The 22,946-nt window shown below is 36.0% G+C and overlaps 1 protein-coding gene across 3 annotated transcripts in view; it reads right to left on the reverse strand.

Annotated features, from left to right (window-relative positions):
* The window catches only part of LOC145242570 (uncharacterized), a 38,588-nt gene extending 18,667 nt beyond the window's left edge, over positions 1 to 19,921 (reverse strand). The window contains exons 1-3 of one of the 3 annotated variants that reach the window (XM_080105661.1): positions 19,765 to 19,921; positions 8,730 to 8,868; positions 7,481 to 7,652 (exon numbers count right to left, since the gene is read on the reverse strand). In XM_080105661.1, the coding sequence (XP_079961787.1) occupies positions 7,481 to 7,652; positions 8,730 to 8,840 (283 nt within the window). In that variant the 5' untranslated portion in view covers positions 8,841 to 8,868; positions 19,765 to 19,921. Of the gene's footprint in view, positions 1 to 7,480; positions 7,653 to 8,729; positions 8,869 to 19,238; positions 19,391 to 19,764 lie in introns of those variants that run through there. The other 2 variants (XM_080105660.1, XM_080105662.1) reach the window with 2 other exon arrangements.
* Positions 19,922 to 22,946: the final 3,025 nt, after the last annotated feature.

Consider the following 22,946-nt stretch of genomic DNA (forward strand, 5'->3'; position numbering starts at 1 on the left):
TGAAAGTACAGACTAGTTTAAAATAAAAACCCTCTCCTCCGCATGTTAAGAATAGGTTTCTAAATACTAGCATTCTCTGCACAAGTACAATTGTTTTAACATTTATTTTTTTGTATTGTTTAAGTTGTTAGGTGAAAGTACAGACTAGTTAACAAAAACAAAAAAAAAAAACCACTCCTCCACGTGTTAAGAATGGGTTTCTAAATACTAGCGTTTGCTGCATAAGTATTATTGTTGTTTTTATTATTCTAATATTTACTTTTTTGTACTGTTTATTAAGTTGTTAGGTGAAAGTACAGACTAGTTAACAAAAAAAAAACACTCCCTCCATGTGTTAAGAATGGGTTTCTAAATACTAGCATTCGCTGCACAAGTACTTTTATTTTTAATTGTTTTAACATATTTATTTCATTTTTGTATTGTTTATTAAATTGTTAGATGAAAGTTCAGAATAATTAAAGAAAAAGAAAAGCACCCTCCACTCACAATGTTAATGTTTTTTTGTTTGTATTTACATAAAACTCGTTTATTTAGTTTCGTTTGTATTCTGTTTTCATTCTAACATATAAATATAAATCAATTTATGATACCGAGCAAAAGGTTTGATTTTTAGGAAGAAAAGCTAGTATTATTAAAGATGGGGAGGGAGTGTCGGCGCTTTATATTGAGTTATCTCCCCGTGGCGTGTTTAACAAATTCCATAATAACTGACTTCAATGCACTCTCATAAGAACGTGTTTTTCCACTGTAAAAAAAACAAAACTACTCGATCAAATTAAAGGAATTTTTTTTTCAGAGATCTTCAATCCAAAACGGATACGTACAATGTAACCTTTTTTCAATATTTTTGAATGTCTTGATTAAACTGTACAAGTACCGAAAATAAAGACTGTTCTTTGCTTAATTTGGTGCTATTTTTATTTTTTTTTATTGGTTGAATGGCGGAAATGTGCGAGAGTTTTAAACAAGGTGTATGATTTTCTTGACAGCGTAAAAATTACAAGCTAGCTTTCTGTGTCACAGTTTTATCACCTTTGTTGGTGTCATGAAAATAAATCAGTAAAATAGAATTTTTATTCAATAAATACAAAACCACATAAGAAGGGCCTACTAGTCGTGTCTGGCTGCATAAGAAGGGCTAGTTATGTCTGGCTTTGTATGATGCCCTAGAGATGTAAGTGCAGATCTGAGCATGGGACAATGTGATGTAAAATGGTTTATAAATATAAATGTATTAATTTGCATATGAGGGAAGTGGCTGTGTTAAGGACAAATTTTGTAGGACAATGAGTCAGGTGTTTGGCAACCGAGAGAACACTTCAAAATTAAGAAGTGATGTGAATTACGGTCGCAGTGAAAAGGAATGCTTTCACTTTTTATTTAGATTATTACAATATGGATACACCTTGCCATTCTTTTGAGATTGGCTTTTCCACTACACTCTTAAAGGGATAACCCACTAGGTGACTAGACTTGAATTTTAAACTAATCTCTTTCAAAATGCTCGAATTACAAAGCTAAATAATTATTTTCAAATAAATTAATATTTTTTTATCATCTGTAGACATGTTTCATTAAGAGTACCACATATCGGTATGGCTGATGAAACTGCTTTGTCGGTCGAACGATTTGAACTCCAAAATCCTTAAGTCTATTTGCACTGTCCCTTCAATGGCTGCATGGTTTATGCATTAACTTTAGACTTAAATTTTATTACACAAAACTTTGGTTTCAACATTTTAGCCTATAGATTAGGAAACTTTGTTCTTGTTAAGAATACCTCCTCAGCTCTCCCAAGGGGCTTGTCCAAATTGAATAGCAATTGTCTGATATAAGGAGTTTCCCCCCGCATTGATCAAAAGCTGATTGCTTTCTGGGCGTTCCCGGCACAAGACCGAGAAGCACACGTTCACTTCAGATTAGTTTCACTTTATTTATACTAAAAAGCCAAACAAACACGCTACAGAGCGAAATAGCGTGAATTTTATAAAAGTCGATCAAAATAAATATAGACACGACATCCCTTTGAAAATCGTAGATATTATAATCTAGGGAGTATATAAAAAGTTCTCACATATAGTACCCCCCCCCCCCACGAGAATCTAGATGAAAAAAAGCCTTTGCCGGACATGCATAAAATGCGTGCGCCGCAGACCACCCAGCATTACCCAGTTGGAAAATACACATAAATATTATTATATTTTAATTAATGCAGAATTCTTATTGTAAACAGAAATAATGTAATGTCAAATTTGTTTAAAGAATAAAAAAAAAAACGGAAGTAAAAAAACAAAAATACCTGAGATATGTCCATCCATCCATAGCCCTTTAGCCCGTGGAGGGGGCATAGGCCATCTACAACTTTTTGTAAATGCTTTTGTAGCGAGGAATTCTTTTTACAGGGTGAGGGTGCTGGCCCAATGCCCAACCTTCCCAGAAGGTACATACAGCGCCTACCCTTCCCAAATAGTCACCCATCTGGTACTGGCCAGGCTGAATGTTGCTTAACATTGGTGATCTGGTGAGAACCGGTGTGTCAACGTGATTGTGCCGTACATCTGAGATATGTGCATGCAAGTATTACGTTTTTTTTTCTAAATGGTTCACTTCTTGTAAGTAAAAAACAAAAAAAATATTTGAGCTAAGATCGAAACCAAAACCTAGAAACAGTGAGTCAAGAATGATAACCATTACGCCAGCTTGACATGATCTTTAAAAAGTGTTTTCAAACCTACTTATTCTTAACACAAGGAATCTGTAATGCGAACGATTCATGCATGCGCATTCGTGAAACAGCAAACATAAAAATCTGATGACCCCCCCCTCGCCCAATTTTTAATTTTTGACCCTTTAGCTGCCCTTTTTTTTCTGGATGGAAACCAATTAAAAGGTTTTCCACATGCCAGAATACCATATATACCAAATTTCAAGTCTGTAATTCAAAAATTCGTTGAGTATTTAAGTTGAGAAGTGTCCTCACGCGCACACACACACATTCTCACTTTCATAGATATACTAGCAGGCTTCGCGGCATTGCCCGGTTATAAAATATGCATAATATTGTACTTTAATTAATACAGAAACCGAGACATATGTATGCGAGTATTATGTTTTTTCTAAGCCGTTCACTTCTTGTAAGTAAAAAAAAAAAAAAAAAAAAAAGGAAAAATACTCGACTTGAGATCGAAACCAAAACCTAAAGACAAGCGAGTCAAGTACGATAACCTTTAGACTAGCATGACACAATCTTTAAAAAGTGTTTTCAAAATACTTATTCTTAACATAAGTAATCTGTAATGTGAATTATTCACGCATGCATATTCGTCAAACAACAGCTAAAAATCTGATAACTTCCACATACCAATTTTGTCAATTTTGACGACTTAGCAACCCTTTTTGGCAGATGAAAAAGGGTTAAAACGTTTTCCCTATGTTTAAATATCCTATATACAAAATTTCAAGTCAATAAATCAAAAATTCGTTGAGTATATAGGTTGAGAAGTATCCTCACACATTCTCACTTTTATAGATATATAGATAGACTAGCCCGGTCATAAAATATGCTTAAATATATTTTAACTCGTGCAGATTTCATATTTATTATTGCAGCACAAATTCTCTATTGAATAAATATATATATATATATATATATATATATATATATATATAACTACTTAATTTACTCACATAAATTTATATACGAAATTATAGATTTATGCGTAAACTTTAAGTATTTACTTCAAAAGTGCTCAATACGTAGGTAGAGCTAGTTAGTAAGTTATAAAATGTATATGGCGATTAAGCTACACTGAATATTCCGCATTTCATCCACTCTAGGATTCTTCAGGCTTATGCATAAGCCTGAAGAATCCTAGAGTGGATGAAATGCGGAATATTCAGTGTAGCTTAATTGCCATATACATTTCATAACTTACTATATATATATAACTGATTTCAAAAGTTAAAAATAAAAAAGACTTAGGTGCCATTATCTAGAATTGAAATCAAAACATTTAGCACTCCAGGCACATTCCCTACCATTTGAGCTATAAACAAATAGATAAGAAATATTTCCAATTAAACCATTTCCAGCTATGAATGAATTTGCGCATGCGCAAAACTAATAGAAATATTTCTGTATGCACTATTCATCCATGCAAACAAAGATTTTACTCGTTATAAACCATCCTTGGTGTATGATTACTATTTCCTGTTAATTTCAGTGTTATGTGACCAGTAGTTCAAGAGTTTATCAGTTAAATATTTCCACACACATATAGACATACATTTACTGTTTTGTGTGTGCCTGTTTACATTGGTAATCTTTTAAACCTACACATTTCAGGTGAAAACATTATTACGTGTCATGTCTAAAATTAGTATAAATTCCAAAAATGATACAGTAGAAAAATAATTACCGATAAAAATAAAATTTATCGAGTTTTATTGTATGTTTTAATATGAAAGAGCTGTGTGACCAGTTCAGGATGCCAAACTGCCTTATCTCTCTTGACTTAAATTAAGGGTCTGCCATTTTTAAAAAGACCATAATTGTGAATGATTTTTTTGTTTTTTTTTTGTTAAAAATGTATGTAGTACATCTTCTATTGGATCCTTTTTCGTAATTTTTGGAATTTATACAAATTTCGCCATGACGCATAATAATATTGAAGAAAAATTCATGCAAAAAAAAATCACTTAATTTGATCAAGTATTTTTTTTTTTTTTTTTTTTTTTTTTTTACCGAGGAAAATCAAATTTTAATGAGATTGATCGGGTGGCAGCCATCTTCTTTTTTTTTTGCTTAAAAGGATACACCAGAGGGAGATAACTCCAATCACCGCTTAAAATTTGTCAAAATTTGACGCGATTGTTTTGAAACATGGACAGAAAAATAGTTATTTTTCACTTATTTTACAGAGTTTTTTTAATCCTTTTCTCATTTTGTCCTTTGTTAGTCAAAATTTCGTTTAAAAGCACCCTCCTCCTCATGTCTGTAAACTGCCAAATGGCAACGATAGATTAATCTAATTAAAATTTGATTTTCCTCTGTAAAAAAAAAAAATAAAATAAAAATAAAAAACTACCTGATCAAATTAAATGGAAATTTTTTTTTGTTGTTTTTGAGAACTTCATTCCATAACGGGTACGTACAAATATAACTTCTTTTTCAATATTTTTATTTTTTAATGTTGTGATGAAAACAGTTTCTGGCCATGGTTATGGTCTTTAGTATGGTTTCAAGAGAGAGCCACCTCACATCTTCAAAGTCTGCCTGAAAGCCAATACCAAAGTGTACCTGGATGTGCTGAAGACTGGTGCAATCAGGTGGCAGACCGTGGGTATAGCAGCAGGACTTAGTGCCAGCCCGCAAGTCCAAAGAGACTCGGGCTTGAATTCAGAACGAGTGCTACGACTTTATATCCTTCTCTCACTGACCCTACTCCTCCGCTGACCTGAACCTGCTGGACTACTTTGTTTGGTCATACATCAAGAACATCACCGACATGACCTCCCGCAACACTAAATCTAGCCTTATCGCAGAGTATTTGCCAGCACTTGTGGAAAAGGTATGCTCCCAGTTCTAGACCTCTATCAAGTCAGTGATTGAGGATGAAGGCGGCTACATTGAATAGATGTCAGCTATACTACATAATCAAGTTACCTGAATTGAATTTCTCAAGAAAAGTTTTAAAGCTGTAGTGTTGTTTTCTTTAGGGGGAGGGACAAATTTATTGTTCTATGCTGTACCACCCACATTAAATTTTTCTCTGAGGTCATCAGATCTAAGCCTGCATTTAAAATTCTTATTACACATCAATCCTGCCATTCTCAAGTTAAGTATATTTGAAAACAAATATTTCTTGACGGAAATTTTATAAAAGAACCACAAACTGCATTAATTCTAAAGAAAAAAGTGTTTTTATTTTTTTTATTTTATTTAAAAAAAAAAAACAAAAAAAAAACTTGTAAATATCTACATAATTATAAAACTCAAATCAGCTTGCTTGCTTGGGCATTTAAACCGTCCATCCGGTTTCTGACTTCCGGTTTCAAAAAATTTGTCTGCTTACCTATTTCATGGCTCCCCTGTCTTAAGTCAGATATTAAAAGCCACTGCTGCTATTCAGAGTATACACAAGGTCAACAATACTTTTTTGTTTTAACTTATTTTAACATATTTTCCTTAGAAATAAATGTAATTTAACCTCTGTTGAGTTCAAAAAAAAAAAAAAAACGATTTAAATATAAATATACAATGTATAACTATAATTAAATTTATAATCATATTTACTACTTTTAGTAGTGCTCCTGTGGATTCCAACAATTTATTTTTTTCAGGTCTTACTTAAAACATATTTTCTCAAGGAGGAGGGGAGGTAGAAACTTGGTTTTAGCAGGGCTTCCTTAATTTTAATTAGTGCTTGCAGTAGTGCTCTAGAGGCTCCTGAGTTTTATTTTTTTTCACTCATCACTTAAAAAAAAAATGTTTTCTCAAAACAATAAAAGACAATATAATCTCAAAATCACTTCTTATTTGGAACATTTTTTTTATCTTACCCTTTAAGAGCCAACTAGAAGTTTACAAAGCTGCTGGCTTTATAAGCTATAATTTATATAACTGAGCAATCAAGTCTAATTGCTTAATTTCACTCAAAAGGTGTTAATATTTTGGGGGAAGAAAATTAATAATTGCTCTTACCAAAAAAGAGAAATCAACATAGAATTATCATTTTCATGCATAATAAGATTCTTATTACATATTGATTCTGTCAGTCTCAGCGTATTTCTCTCCATACAATATGCATTCTCAAAAAACGGTGACATAATTTCGCATGCATTTACATACACGCATACACATTTACACGCTTATCCTGCCTTGACAGAGTTCAAAATAGACTTTGTAGCTTAGCGGGGGGATGCCCTTTTCTCTTCCCTGCAACCTCTTTCCCACAGAAGAGACATTGCGTGCCTGTCTCTGCTGCATCGTTATTTCCATGGCAAGTGCTTGTCTGAGCTTCAATCTATGGTCACTTCCCCCCCAAACTTTCACAAAAAACACTCGTTTAGCCAGAACCACTATCAATAGTTTTCCACACTCTTTATCTGTGCCTAAACCTAAATGTAGATTTCATGAACAAAGCTTCTTTCTTAGAACTACACGCCTATGGAACTCTCTTTTGTTGGCCTGCTTTCCAGCTGACTACAATCTGATTATCTTCAAGTCCAATGTAAACAACTTCTTGATGAACCCTCCCCCTAAGTAATCCAACTTACAAAAATTCCACTACTTATGTTTACTACGCTATAATCACATTGACTAATGTATACCCATTAACCCTTATCCTCGAGTGGCCTCCGGGTCTTCATAAGTGGTGATTTCTGTGTAAAAAAAAAAAAAAAAAAAAAAAGTGTGCAGCCAACTTAAAAAAGATTACGGATAATTCATGAGTGTTCGTATATAAAATTGAACCCTGACCTGTATTGATGAATGGCTTAAACAGTTCAGCAAGGTTTTTTTTGTTGATTTCTTTGCCATTTAAAGCGTTGTAGAAAGCCATCAGCCAGTTATTCCGCATTGGCAATGTCCGTAAAATCCTATCCATGGCGATTATATTCCCCTCACGATCAATGGTACGCTCTATTTCTTGCTAGAAACAAAAACAATATATATATATAATTACAATAACAACAATTTGAAATTTAAGAAAGTTTCAGACATATTGTAAATATGCATAATGCAGTGCATAGATGAATGCTTCAAACAGCAGTAGGAATTTTTTTTTTATGGAAATCGCGCCAGACAAGGCATGAAGCCACTTGATAACAGAGGATTTTCTATACTGATAGCTTTCTTCCTTGGACTGCTTACCTTTGGAATTCCTTTTCTGCTCATTACTTCCCAGATCGCACGAGCATACAAGATTTAAATGCAATGTAAACAAATATATTGCTATAAATCTGGCTCCTAGCACAGTAGCCTCTTCTGCTTTGGTGGCAGTATACCTTGTTTGGGATGAATAAAAGTAAATAAATTAAAAAATACTTTGCCCTCATCTGCAGATAAATAGACTTATTGAAGTACACTTTTATTTTATTTTTTTATACTAATGAGTCACCATTTATCAAAGCTATAAGCCATTCGAGGGTAAAGTGAGATTTTCTATTCGATTATGGAGCAGTACTATGAAAAGATTCACAGAATGGCATAAGAGATATTTGTTGAAATTGGACTTGAAAAACGAGCATGTTATAGCCTCTAAGGAAACATTCTTGTAAAAACGTGTTCCACAGTTGGAAAATTCTTGGAAAGGAACTCTGTTCATGGAAGTTTAATTGAGATTAGGTAAACGGAAGATAGGAGTGTTAAATATATCATAATTTTTTTTTTAATTCACAAGAAAATCAACACTTATCAAGGCCCGAAGGCCACTTGAGGATAAGGGTTAATGAGTGTGCAATGGTCACCGGGATAAGAGTGCAGTGATTGGTAGTGGTGGAAAATGGGCAGAATTTTATAATTTAAGGTGGACGGCTCAACAAAAACTTGTTTACATTGGACTTGAAAGCAACCATGTTGTAGTCAGTTGGAAAGCAGCCCCATGGTATAGAGTTCCACAGGCAAACAGTTCTAGGAAAGAAACTTTGTTCATGGAATTTGTGCTTAGATTTAAGCATAGACAGAGAATGGGGGAAGGTTTTAAAAGCAATAGTTCAAGGATTCTTACTGCAGTGGATTCCGTAAAAATATTCCTGATTTCCATTAAAAGTGGTTTCGCTTCCAATTCACGGCGGAAACTACTTGAGTGTTCCTTGAGAACTTCCTCCGCTGAATTCATGACAGAGAAAGGAAAGAGAAAGTAAAACCTGGAAAAAACAAAACACAAATCATTTGAACATTTTTTAATATATCATTAGTGTAGGTCAAAGTTTGTGTCACGGCATCGTCGTCATTATCATCATCATCATCATCATATTTGGTTAAATATCTGTCTTACATGCGGGCGTGTGTTGGATAGCTTTTGAGGTATCACACAATAATGTCTGAACACGTATAGCTACATCACCCACCATCAGTCATTCCAAAAGCTCCAAAATGTCCCCATGGGTGTTACCAGATCAGACTGTCTGAAGATATCGGCTTTCTGACCTAAAATGCACCAAACATTTTTTTTTTTTATTGTCTTTTCTTTTTATTCCTTTCCCTTTTTGCAAAACTCAATCATGTTCTGTGAAGCCAAAAATAAAAGCAACAATTTCCCTCTACAAAACAACAAAACCAATCACTAGGAAGAAATATTTGAAGATCTAAAGAACTTAAGGCATAAAAACTAATTACAAAAGTTACTGGATTCGGCATTAAGTAACCAAAAAAAGGTTGATATGATGTAAGACAAAACTAACTAACCAAAGTGTGTCCAAGGTCATGGCACAAGTAAAGTGACAACGGATAAGTTGGAAGTCATTCACGAAATGTCATTTTCTTTTTTTTTTTTTTTAATTACTATTTCACCTCAAACAAGGCACATTGCCACTTTGATGTAGGTGCTACTATCAGGGACCTAAGTTGCAGGGGTACTATGTAGGGAGTTTAGCAGCAAGATGTCTGTTCACATTACACTTGAACTTCTGTATGTCAGTACAGTTGGGAAAGCAGAAAACCAGAAGAGAATTCCAAAGTCCTGCGGTTCTGGGGAAGAAGCTATTAGAGTAAAAGGCTTTCTTACATCTAGGGATCTCTACTGTGAAGGGGTGGGACTTTGCTGCTTGTCGGGTTTGTCAGGGGTATTTCCGTCGAGGGGCCACAAGTGCTTGTAGTTCGTCAGAGCATCCCCCCATTAAAATACTTGTAAAACAGGCAGAGGGATGCAACATTTCGTCGATGGGACAGGGGCAGAAGCTTAGATGACAGTTCGGGACTTATCAAGTTGGCGACTCTCTTTTGGACCCTGTCCAGGAGCGAGAGAATAGTAGCAGATGCACCAGCCCAAACGTGACAGCAATACTCCATACATGAGCGAATGGTGGCTTTGTAGAGGTACAGGATACTTTCAGTCTTACCTCAACATACGACAAGGAGATGAAAACGGTAATAATCTCTCTGGCCAGGTCTTTATCTATCCCTCTTTTTTTCAAATCCAGCCTTATTACTTTATCTCATGTTTTCCTTGGCTTTTCCCTACGAACTGATTCTGCTTGAGATGCAAGTGTTCTGCATCTAAAAATCCAAGAAATGTCTTTCATTTTTTTTTTTTTTTTTAACGTGATCATACCATAGAAGTCTCCTGTTACGCATACGGTTTCTACCCAATGTTCAGATTTAATCCACTTAGGTTATCATATCATTTCTCTTCATGCAACGCATGTCTTCAATCCTTACTAGCCAGATTGCATTTCCACACCTCATCACACCGTGTACACATGTAAATCTTAACAGCAGGTTTAGATCTCATGTCCTCTGTGTCTAAAATGGAAAATTTATATGGTACGGCTACATTAAAAAAAAAAATGAATGAAAGTTTTTTGGTTAGTAGATTATAGAATTTTTTTTTTTTTTTTACATAGGAGTCACCACTTATCAAGGCCCAGAGGCCACTCGAGGATACTGGGTTATTGAGTGTACAGTAGTTAATGGGACAATATCCTAGTAATCATTAGTAGTGGAAATTTGGTAAATTGGGTTACTTAAGGGGAACGGCTCATACAGAATTTGTTTATGTTGGACTTGCTGACTAACAAACTGTAGTCAGCTGGAAAACAGGAAAATGAAGAGAGTTCCACAGGTATGCAGTTCTAACAAAGAAGTTTTGTTCATGGAATCTACATTTTAGTTCAGGCACAGATAAAGAGTGGGGAAAATTATTGACAGTGGTTTCAACTAGACGAGTGTTTTTCATGAAAGTTTGGTGAGGGGAGACCATAGATTGGAGCTCAGACGAGTACTTGCCATGAAAATAACAATAAAGCAGAGACAGGCTCGCAACGTCTCTTTTGTGGGAAAGAAGTTGCAGGGAGGAGAAAAAGGGCATCCTCCACTAAGCTATGAAGTCTATTTTGAACTCTCTTAAGGCAACCATTCTCAACCTTTCCTCCATTATTAACCTCTTGGCTTTATGTATTCCTCCATTTACTCCCAACTCCCATACGGCCTGCAGTTTTGCACATGGGTTCACTTCCTTTATGCCAATCCCGCGGTGCTGGTAGAAGTGAATGGAAGGAGATTAAAGCCCTTCAGTTTATCCCGATCTATTCGTCAGGATTGTCCATTATCACCAATGCTCTATGTGCTTGTGTTGGAGCCTTTCCTGCATAGGCTAAGGGTGAATCTGGCCCTACATGGTATCACTTTGGTAGGTGCTTTTACCACAGCAAAGTATTTTGTCTATGACGACAATGTAACAGTGTTTGTGACAATGTCGAGATTAGTGTTGTCTGTGCAGAAATCAAATTGTATGAGACAGTGGCAGGGGCCAAATCCTGTGGCTTGCGCATATTGGTGCCTCGAGGGGAGTCTCCCTTCAGGAGCCCTTTCATTAAAGTGACGGATCTTGCAAGATACTTGGTACCTGGTTCGGTCCCGATCATCAGTTGGAGAAAAACTGGTCCGAAATTTTGAAAGCAATGCGAGTTGCCGCTAGTCGGTGGATCTGCAGAAATCTATAGCAGAAACAAATGGGACTTTTTTCTTTTGCAAATCAATGCCTCTCCCCCCCTGTGTTATTTGGCCACATACTGACCAATCGGGTGCGGTGAATTGATCCTTTCTCTCCCCTAAGGAAATCGGATAGCTTCCAGTTTGAAGGAAAAAAAATTCTCCTTACCGAGAGAGACGCCCAGCAGATCGGACCCCTTTTCCTTGCTCTCTCTCCACCTCTGTGCTATTTCATCCGGTATCGATGATTCCTACTGGCAATAACTACCACGATAGAACCAGGTAGCCAGAGTCCAGCTTTTACCCAGGGATAATATCTCGCTGTGAACATTCGCCTGAATAAACCTTTTCTTTTTTTACATTTATTGAAGTTGTTGTGTTCGTTGTATCAGAAGCTCGTGTTGAATTATTTATTTTCTCAGGTTGTGCCCTAAAAGCACGAACCCTAAAAATCTTTCATTAAAGGGGTGAGCGGAGGTGTGTGCGTCTCACGCATAGATCCAATATTCACATACCGACATTCAATTCCTCCACTCTATTCAGATACTCTGCTCCATTTGCAGTGGATTCTGTCTTCGTTCTTACGGCCTGCAGTTTTGCGCATGGGTTCACTTCCTTTATGCCAATCCCGTGGTGCTGGTAGAAGTGAATGGAAGGAGATTAAAGCCCTTCAGTTTATCCCGATCTGTTCGTCAGGATTGTCCATTATCACCAATGCTCTATGTGCTTGTGTTGGAGCCTTTCCTGCATAGGCTAAGGGTGAATCTGGCCCTACATGGTATCACTTTGGTAGGTGCTTTTACCACAGCAAAGTATTGGTCTGTCGTGAGTTCTGTTATTTCCATCCTTTTGAGGGCGGTCTGAGTATGCCAAATGTGGAGATTCATCAACATCTGCTTTGGCTGTATGTCCTAGATCGAATGTGTACACAAGTTGATGGAAACAGTGGCTTCTCGAAAGAAGATACTAAAAAAGGCTTTGAGAAGTGTACACTTGGGTGAGGGAGAGGCACACAAGTTGCCCCAAAGAGAGTGCTCCTGTTATTGTGAGGGTTGTTGCGCTTAGAAACTCCTCCTAAGAGTGAAAGAACGCCTCTCTGGCACACTGCTGTTGACCCAAAAGGCATTACATTAGGCGTTAGTGAGGGAATTTATTAGGGATGATACAATTGAAGGGCTCACTTTGACAAGATGACAGCGTAGCTCAATTTGGTTTTAGACGACCTAGTCGGGGTGTCTCACTAACGACGAGGCATCTTTAGCCTGTCTGGTAATCCAAAATGCTCTTTGGATCAGAAAGAGACTTTACTCAGTTGGCTTGGCAAGTTCGCCTGTTTGTAAAGGGTGTAGCGACATGGATGAGATTTGAAATCATGCCTTCTGCTATTGTTGCATCATTGAATGAGTTGCAGGGCTCATCGTTCACATCATGAAGTGCCATCTTTCAACCTGGAACCTATCAATGTTTGTAGTAACTGTGTCCTGGCAACTGATGGGCTTAGAAGACAAATATGTCTGACCTTGCTAGCTGTGATGAGGAGTGTGATATGGATGACTCGCATGAAAGTGGTTTATGAAGTTGAGGACTTTGCTCCTCTTGACCTTGTTTGAATCTTTATTTGAAGATTCATATTAGAGCTGAGAGGGTTAGACTCTCTTCGTCTGCCTTTGTTGCAAGGTGGGTGTCTGTCACATAAATGGTGTAAGACTTTGGTATTTTGATGTACTTTAGGTTAGAGAATTTTGGGTTCCAAAAACAACCGTGAGCCTCAACTCTTTTCTCAAAGTCACATCTAAAGTTTAGCTTAGGTTTCATTTTAAGACACTTCAGGTTCATAACTTAGTTAGTGTGTGAGAGGTATCATTAGTCCCCATTTTTTTTTTTTTCTGTTTCCAATTAGGTGACAGATCTCAAGAGATAATATTTTAAAATATAACTTATTTTTTGTAAATACTTTTTATATGAATCTAAAAATATATTTGCCAAAAAATAACCCCGCGACTGAAACTTGTGAGTAAATGTATTTTATTATAATACCACAACAGATTTTGACAATATTTTATGCTGAGAAACCCAGTAGCACGTTCGTGTAGCAAACTGATAGCAAATCAGCAGCAGAAGCAAATAATCATACATTATTTAGTCATACTATTTTAGTAAAGTGCCTTATGTACAACTAAAATTCAGTTCTGCTAACTCAAGCAACTTTACACAAGGTTTCTATACGACAAACAGCAGGAGCAGTCTGTTGTACATTGATCAGGCATAATTTTGGTTGTATATTTTTAGTAAAACCCCAATCTATATATCTATAAAAGTGAAAGTGTGTGTGTGTGTGTGTGCCTGTGTACATTTCCCTACGCAATAACTCTGTCAATTTTCAGTCTACAGACTCGAAATTTGATATACAGGGTAGTGAGATTTGGGAAAATCTTTGTTAACCACTTTTGGCCAGAAATTCGGCTGTTAAGGGGTCAAAGTTCAACGATTTAACCTTTGAGAACTCTACCCAACTCCTCTGACAATTTTGAGTCTAAACACTTGAAATTTTAGATATAGGTTTCTTGGACATGGATCTAACTTAATAACTTGATTTGAGTCCAAAACAATAAATGTTAAGGGGTCATAATAGGGGTCAAAGTTAAAAAAAGTTGACCGTTTTTTTTTTGCTCAACATACACCTCCAAACGCCTGGGCAACGCCGGGCTGAAATGCGAGTTATACATATTTTTTTCCTAATGGTTACCACTTGTCAAGGCCAGATGTCACTAGAGGATAAAGCTTACAGAGATGGAACATTTGTCAGTACTAAATTCGAGTAGTTGTATAGACAGTTCTTGATGGGAAAGATGTAAACTATTTTATCTCACCTACTTTTTGCCATGTGACAGTGGTAAACTAAGACAAACTACAACAAAGGTATACCTTAGAATTCAACACAAATTTTATTAATTTCTCGGTTGCAAAAAAGGAATGCCTATTTTGCCTCTGTAAAAAGAGCTGTATGGTGGTTACCATAATATAACTCTTGTTGGGTAGGTCACCATTTCGGCGGGTCCCCCTTTTGGGGAGTCGTCGAAATTAATAAGGCGGGAGTGTTGGAATGGTCTAGAACCAACCTGGGAATGATAACCAAGAAACAAAGGCATTTCAAAACGAAACGGTTTTATATACATTTCTGTGTACAAGTGGTATCGGGTCATAGAAAGGTCGGGATTTTCATTTGTGCCCTGACTCTGAAACAACTCGTCTCTCTGTCTTTTTGCTTCCAAAACTTTATGTATCTCCTTCTTTCCCACCAGAACTGTTCTCCGTCCTGATTGGCTACAACCTCTGGTCACATAGAGAGAAAAGAAGGAAGGGAAAGGGAAAAGTAGAGAGAAAGAGAAATGTAATGGAGAAGTAGTAGTCTTGGCTTCTCTACACGAGTCTCCCTCCAATAACGGAGTTAGTTAATATCCTTAGAATTATTACTATGTCTATTTCTGTTTAAAAATAAAAAATTTTCTTTTTCCATGTGACTTTTCTTCCTGATCTAGATTTATACATGCCACCAGAAATTTTACTCTCTACTTTATCGGTATCATCTGTTCTGACATCCTTATCATTAGTAGTACCTATCTGTGCTTTCTCGGTCACTCTAGTTCTATTACTGCTAGTTGGCTCTGTAAACGGTTTTAACCTATCAATTGATACGTGTGCATGAGTACCGTTGTTCATATCAATCTGGAAGTGTTTATCTGATCGAGTCAAAACTTTATAAGGACCTGAGTACGGTGCTTCTAATGGTTTCCTAACTCGATCAACCCTTAACCATACTTTCTCACAGGAAAGTAAGGTTTTTTTGTATAAAAGGTTTTGCATTTCCATGGATAAATCCTTTTCCATCATTGAGTACATCAATTTGGGACATCCATTCACACAAATTACGTACATACTTGTTGTTAACTGGAGTTGATTTTTCTACTCTCTGCTTATGTATCAGCTGATGAGGAATCAATATTGGTGCTCCAGTAACAGTGGTAAAAAGTGAAAAACCTGATTCGTTAGGGGTGCTGCGTATACCTAGTAGGATCACTGGTATTGCTTTCATCCAGGACTCTTTTCGCGCTATTATCGCTGCTTTAAGGGTACAATGTGCTCTTTCAATCATCCCATTACTTTGAGGATGATACAAAGTTGTTCTCAATCAGTAAAACACTACTACCTTGGCCAACTCTTGAAACAATTTGCTCTCAAATTGGCTACCTCTGTCAGTTACAACATGCAATGGGACTCCAAATCGAGATATCCATGCTACCGACTGCACAGTTATTTCGATCATTGGCTGTACTTCGATCCAGCAAGTTGCACGATCGATACAGGTCAGCAAATATTTGTATGGATTAAGGTAAAGTTCTGACTCATTGCACGTTAGGGGTAACGGGCCAACAATATCAATATGTACCGTTTGGAAACGTGCAGATGGTACATCAAACTCCTGGACTGCAGACTTTGTGTGTCTGTGAACTTTTGACTGTTGACATACAACACATTCTACACAGAATTGCTTGATCGTTAAGCCAGAAGTATCTAGACTTAATCAGTTTTATAGATGCTCCAGTTGTAGGATGCGCTAAACCATATAAACTGTCGAAGACAGCCCTACAAAGCTCTTTTGGAACAAACGGCCTCGGGTACTTGGTTAAAGTATCACACAGGACCGAGCCAATTTCACGTGTCCCGCAGTATTCTTTTAAATTAGCATATGACTTTATTTCGTAATCTCCCTTTTGTATCTCCTTCTTTCCCACCAGAACTGTTCTCTGTCCTGATTGGATACAACCTCTGGTCACATAAAGAGAAAAGGAAGGAAGGAAGGGAAAAGTAGAGAGAAAGAGAAATGTAATGGAGACGTAGTAATCTTGGTTTCACTACAGCTGTTAACAACCTTGAAAGGTGAGTCTTCTATCTTCATCAGGAACTGGATGCAGGTTCATCTGCCTTCGAAGATCTGAGTTTACAGCCGTTTGAAGGGGGTTGTTATGATGCCTTCTGATGAAAAGATACAATTCTCATCTAGAGACAATATTACAGTTCATAATTAATGTTCATTGAAGGAAAGGTCCTTATAACAGATTCAGACCACAAAGTCTCTGGGAGATCTATCTAATAAAAATTGAGCCTAATTATTTAATCTTTAAATAAGCCTCAAGGAGATGAACAGGGAGAGGCGCGCAATATTCCTCATTCAGACAGTGTTGAGTTCCGTTCTCTCTTTGACGGCTGTATCTGTGAAACCTGATTGGTCCAAAACAAATACAATGGGAGGCATGATGTAATTGTCAAAAGTTCACACTGCAGTTGTAAATGGAATAATAATTTGTGAATCTAGTAGCGGTCAGAAATACACAAACACAAAAGAAGTGGTCTGTCGGGATTGATGAGAGTTAGCTGCGAACCGGATGTTGACACATTCACAGAGACTGAATAGAAAAACGTCTTGTATGCACCGGCTTGACACAAGGCTTCTGGTTAAAACAAAAGAGAACAAATTATACCTCCCCCCCCCCCAAAAAAAAAATGATTGTGAACCAATAGGAAGCTTTGGCGCCTTTTTTTTTTAAAAAAAAAGGTTGACTTCCATCGCCGCTGGGAGCTTCTGAAAAAATATAAAAGCCAAGATTTTACAAAGCAGAGAGAATTTCAGCAAAAGGATTAGACACGGGAGTTCATCTCAGTACATCAGTGAACATACGGACGGATTGTGTCACCAAACCTTAAGAGAAGTACAGAAGAAAGAAGACACTAATGGACTGAAACCAATTCTGCTCCCACGGGCCAAGCACCTTCGTTTACTAAGCGTTGTCTGATTCACACCTAAATCGATAAGTACAAACCAAATGAAATTTTTTTTTTTTGTTGTTGATTTCTCTCCACGCTGACTTTTTCTCTCCCACATTCACGAACATTCTCCCGCCCCACTAAACGAACACTTTCCACATCAATAAATAAAGCTGCTTTTCTCACTTTTAAAGGTTAATGTCTGTCTTATTTATTTTATGGAGTCAAATAATTGCATATTAAAATACAAACCTGAATAAACCATGGGCCATAGGTCACAGAAGTTTATTGATACAGAAATTATCAAATTAAAATTTTCGGTTATTTAGAATTCAAACTAATTTACAAAACAAATATACAAGGAAATCTTTATCATGTACGTGCCTGTCACAGAACGAACATGTCATATTCCAAAAAATCACGTAAATTGACCAAGTAGTTTTATTTTTAACAAAGAAAATCAGATTTTATGAGTAAGTAAAAAGAGACTGCTTGGCGTTGCCATTAAAAAAAAAAAAGGGCAGATGAGTCCACAATAATTCAAACTTGCGAGATAAGCCTTGTAATGCTACAGATTTCACATTAATCGCATTAAATCGTTAAAAAATTGTTTTTATGAAAATAAAACTACTTGACCAAATGACGTGGGCCTTCGGGATAAGATCAAAGTGTAGTATCTGTTCTTCAGCTGCTGCACTTCTATTTCTTGTTCTCTTTCGATGGAGGAGAAATCCTTCACGACTGAGACAATTTTAATTTTTGTACCTTTTCTCCACGTTAAAAAACGACCCTGGTGTCTAACTCTGTCCCGTGGGGAGACATAGTAAATAGGTACACCATAAAGATTTTTTTCTGTAGTGGCGGGGCGCCGGGTCGGATTGGCGGATCGGATGTACGAGATTGCCGCCCATTTCCTAAAAATACGTGTTTTACACCTTTATTTAAATTTTTTCGACGATTACCATAGATTATAAAATTTAGTATCATAATAGCAGAAAAAAAATTTACAAAAAAATAAAATTAACGACTTTTAAGAAGGGGGTTCATTTTCTCGTTATAACGTTCTACTTCATTGCTACCTGACTTACTGTCCATTTCTTTACCGACGTGTCACGTGATTAGAAAGTGAAACTCCTTCTTAAAAGTTATTAAATTTATTTTTTCAAAAAATTTTTTTTTGCTAATGTGATACTTAAGTCCGTAATCTATGATAATTGTCGAAAAAAAAACTTTAAAAAAAAAAAAAAAAAAAGCCGAAAAACACGCATGATTAGAGGGTGGACACTTTCGTACAGGTCCGCCCGGCGCCCCGCACCTGTAGTTTATTACTTTTATTATTAAATTCTAACTCAGAACCAATTTTTCTAGTAAGTTTTCGAAATCAACTTTTCAAATTTATCAGTCTTAGCTATTGTGGGATGGGCCATTTTAAAGACAGACTAAAAACGTTTAGGAAATATTAATGTTTTGAAATATTTTTTCTTCTAAACGAAAATTAATTCTGAAAGAAAATATATTTAATTAAGATCTAAATCGCAAGTGTAATATAATAAACGCAGTTTGAAATTAAAATTTTACATATTAAAACGTTAAACTATGTCGTGTAACCAATACACGCATCTTTTTTTCTTTTTTTTTTTCGCGTTATTTAAAGGGTTTAAATGTCAGAAGTTCCGAAACACTTTTTTTTTTTTTTTTTTTTTAGAAGCTGAAATGTAAATTAAATAAATATAGGATAGTTAGAAAATAAATATATAGATACCTGCAAAATTGTTTGTTTTTTAATACACGAAGTATTAAAAAAGTATCTCAAATTTAGAGAAAGGCGGACTTGAAAACAAAAAAAAAAGGAAAAAAACCGCAACAAGTGAAAAACTTGTTCAACGAACGATAACTCTGCGTAAATAGAGATGCAAAAAAGATATTTGATTTTGCCTACAAAAGTTTAGGCTCTTATCCAGAATTCAACCCAATTTAAAAAAAAAAAAAAGGGGGGGGGCACTTCTGCAGTAAGCGGATTATTATTAGGGAGCGATAATTTCTTCACGGCAAATAAATAACAAACAAGAATTTTTCCGAACAGAAAAATATTTAAAAACCAAAACATTTATTATAAAAATGTATCAATATATAATTGTAAAAACATTTGAAAGTCTGCGCAGAAAATATAATTTTAATAAAACAATTTTGTAGTGAAAGCAATATTGAATTTTTATAACGTAAAATTGTTTTTTTTTTCGAACAAATAAGTAATTTAAATTAAACATTTTTCGAATACAAGTACGCACCCAAAAAGATGGTCGCCATCCGTATACTGCAGAAGTGCCAAAAATACAGAAAAAATCTGGGTGTCGTAATTTTTTTTTTTTTTTTTTACATTTTTTTCACAAAGATTATTACGAATGATCACTAATCTACCTGATTACAAAAAAAAAATCAATATTTAACCTTTTTAACGGATGTTCCGTTTCTAATACAACGTTCTAGTGAATCGATCCCCCATTTTGAGAGCAGTGACATTTTTCGGCCAAATTTCGTGAGTTTAGCCTTGTTGACAAAACCAAACTGCTAAAAAACGGGCGAAATTCGTGAAATTTGGTCGAAATAAGTCAATGCTTCCAAAATGGGGGAGGGATTTATTAGAACATTGTATTGGAAACGGCACACCTTAAAGATGTTAAAAATTTAATTTTTTTTTTTTTGATAATCTGGTAGCTTAGTGACCGTTCGATAATAATCTGCTGAAAAAAAAAAAAAGAAAGAAAGACGAAAATAAAAAGATTACAGGGAGGGTGTACCGGCTGTACCGCTAGGTGTAAGAAATTTCTTCCCTACACACCCAATTTCCTCCCTGCAGATAGCAAATGAAATTCTACAAACAAAAGCCATACCTTTTAAAACTCAAATTTTATTCAAGATGTATCAATAAATGAAAGTTCTTTGGTTCACAGTAAGTCCTTTGCAGAAACAGTGGCTGAATTTGCTATCCATACGCAATGGAGCCTTTAGTTATGATTCCTCTGTGGGAATGTTAGTTCAGGTTTCCTTAGAAGGATCCATGTTGTACATGGTGAACACGGCGGGAATGTTTTCACCCAATATGGCATATTTTAGGACCTCGTGGTCTCTGGAAGAAATAGGAATAATTTCCTATAATCAAATATATCAAGCCGAACACTATAGAATATCCTCATTGAGTAAAATAAGTTCAGCAATTATGTTGTCTCTCTATTTAGAGAAATGTCCTTCGTCCACCCACTGCATGGTGTCCAATGAAGGTAAAATCCTGGCACTCTATAACAGAGCACCGCTGTGTGAGTCTTTTACTGTTCCGTGTTCATTGTCAGACTGAAAAATAAATGCACATGTATACAAAATTAGTGCCAAACTGGGGCATTCAAATTGAACCAATCAAAGACCGTCTAGCAAATCATGTTAGGCGGGCAAACAAAATGGCGTTGTTATGGAATTTCTCACACACTGCCAAGGAGGAGAGGAAAAAGTAATGGATAATCATTACTTTTTTCCCAATACAAGTTAATAAAACGGTTGGATAAACAACGAATAACAAGTTAATCCAATAAACATAAATCTTAACTTTGACAATTTTATAATTACAATATTTTTTTTTCTGTTAAATTTATTAACCGAATATGATTATTTTTGAAAATTCGAATTGAGATTCAAAATTATAACTTTAATTCAGTTAACTTTTTTGTATTACACTGCCAAGGAGTAGAGGAAAAAGTAATGGATAATCATTATTTTTTCCCAATACAAGTTAATTACAACTTTAATTCAATAAATTTTTTAATATTAATATGTGTGCCATTGTCTGTTGTCAATCTTCAGTATAAACTTCAACTTTTCATGCATCCAGACATTAGCTAATTTCCACTATATGGACCGACCTGAGGAGCCTCATCCTTACAATTAGAACAAAACCACTCCCCTAAGTTGATCTTGATGATCAACTCCTACGCAGCTAAAATGGTACCAGCTGTCACAAGAATCACAGCACACCATTGGTGATGTTCCATCATTCGGAACAGAACAGGTTGGACAGAAAAAGGGACCTCCTTCTTCTATAAATTCAGTTGATGCAATATCATCATTACCCTTAATTTCCAAGGGCACAAGATTTTTTAAGAAATGGACCTGTTTGCACTCATCCTTAAGAACAACCGCAGAACGAACATTATTGTCGTTTCCAGTAATTAATTTGATTATTTTCCCCAGATTCCAAAATTGTCTGGTTTTGTTGGGAGTCTTAATAAGTACTATATCTCCAACAGATAACTTGGGGGCACAATTGCTCCCGGTTTTGGCATCCACTTCTCTTAATGACAAGAGGTAATCATTATGCCAGATACGATTGAATTTTTCAACAAATTTATTCCTCATTTTGAGGGGAATGTAATAAGGCAGTCCTATTTGGGGGTCAGGACATGATTCAGCATCATAATTATTAATAAGCAAACGAGGTTGATGTCCTGTTTGAAGAAAATGATTCGGAGTTAAAATACTAAAGTCTTTGTCGGCAGAAACAATATAAGTGAGGAGTCTGTCATTTATTGCCTTTTGCACATCATATTTGATGGACAATGTGTATGGATTTAAATTGTTCCTTCAACTCGTCTGATTCGAGCACGTTTGATAGCAATATTCCGGACGCAACAAAAGATTTTGCCTTATCGGAATATACATGCGTAGGGATACCAAATAAGTTGGTAAACCTTACAAAGGCTGGCCCTGTCAGTTGGGCATTAGAATACGCCAACTGTCCCCCCTGCAGAGGGTAAAAGTCCCTCAATGGGGGTCCTGGATATGACCTTAAACTATATCCAGTGGTAAGGCCCCAGCTTGTGGGCTTTGGGGAGTGTGGAGCCACCCTTTAATTACCATTGCTCCCAGGTCCAATCTGACCCGGAGTGGTAGTACCTGTTAGGGTCCCAACTATAGGTTAAATAGAAACTGATGTGAAAACAGCAAATATATTCTATTAAAAAAAATTTTCTTCAAAATCTTTGGATTCGGCATTAAATAACCTGAAAAGAGTTGATGTGCCATAAAACAAAAACAACCAACCAACCAACCAACCAACCAACTTACAAAGGCCAGCATAAACGAGTGGGTGCTCATATCCGGCAATATTTCTAAGTGAATTGCACGCAAACTCATGCATGTAAAGAGTAATATGTACATTTTAACTTCTACCCCTCCAACTTTAATAGAAAATTGACTGGTGAAATCCACACCAACTTGTTTGAATGGGCGAACAAAGTTCACCCTATGAGCAGGTAATATCGACCCTCTAGGTACCTTACAAGGAAGAGCACGAAGGCTTTTATGGCTTGTCTCCCCTGAGGGATCCAAACTCCAGACAGCCTTAACTTACTGAGGGTTGAATTAACCCCCATGTGGCAACAGTTAAGATGAGCTTCCTTAATTGCCAGTTTTGATAAATAAT

Source organism: Euprymna scolopes, chromosome 21 (genome assembly GCF_053919585.1).
Source record: "Euprymna scolopes isolate OS-2025 chromosome 21, ASM5391958v1, whole genome shotgun sequence".
NCBI classification, from domain to species: domain Eukaryota; kingdom Metazoa; phylum Mollusca; class Cephalopoda; order Sepiida; family Sepiolidae; genus Euprymna; species Euprymna scolopes.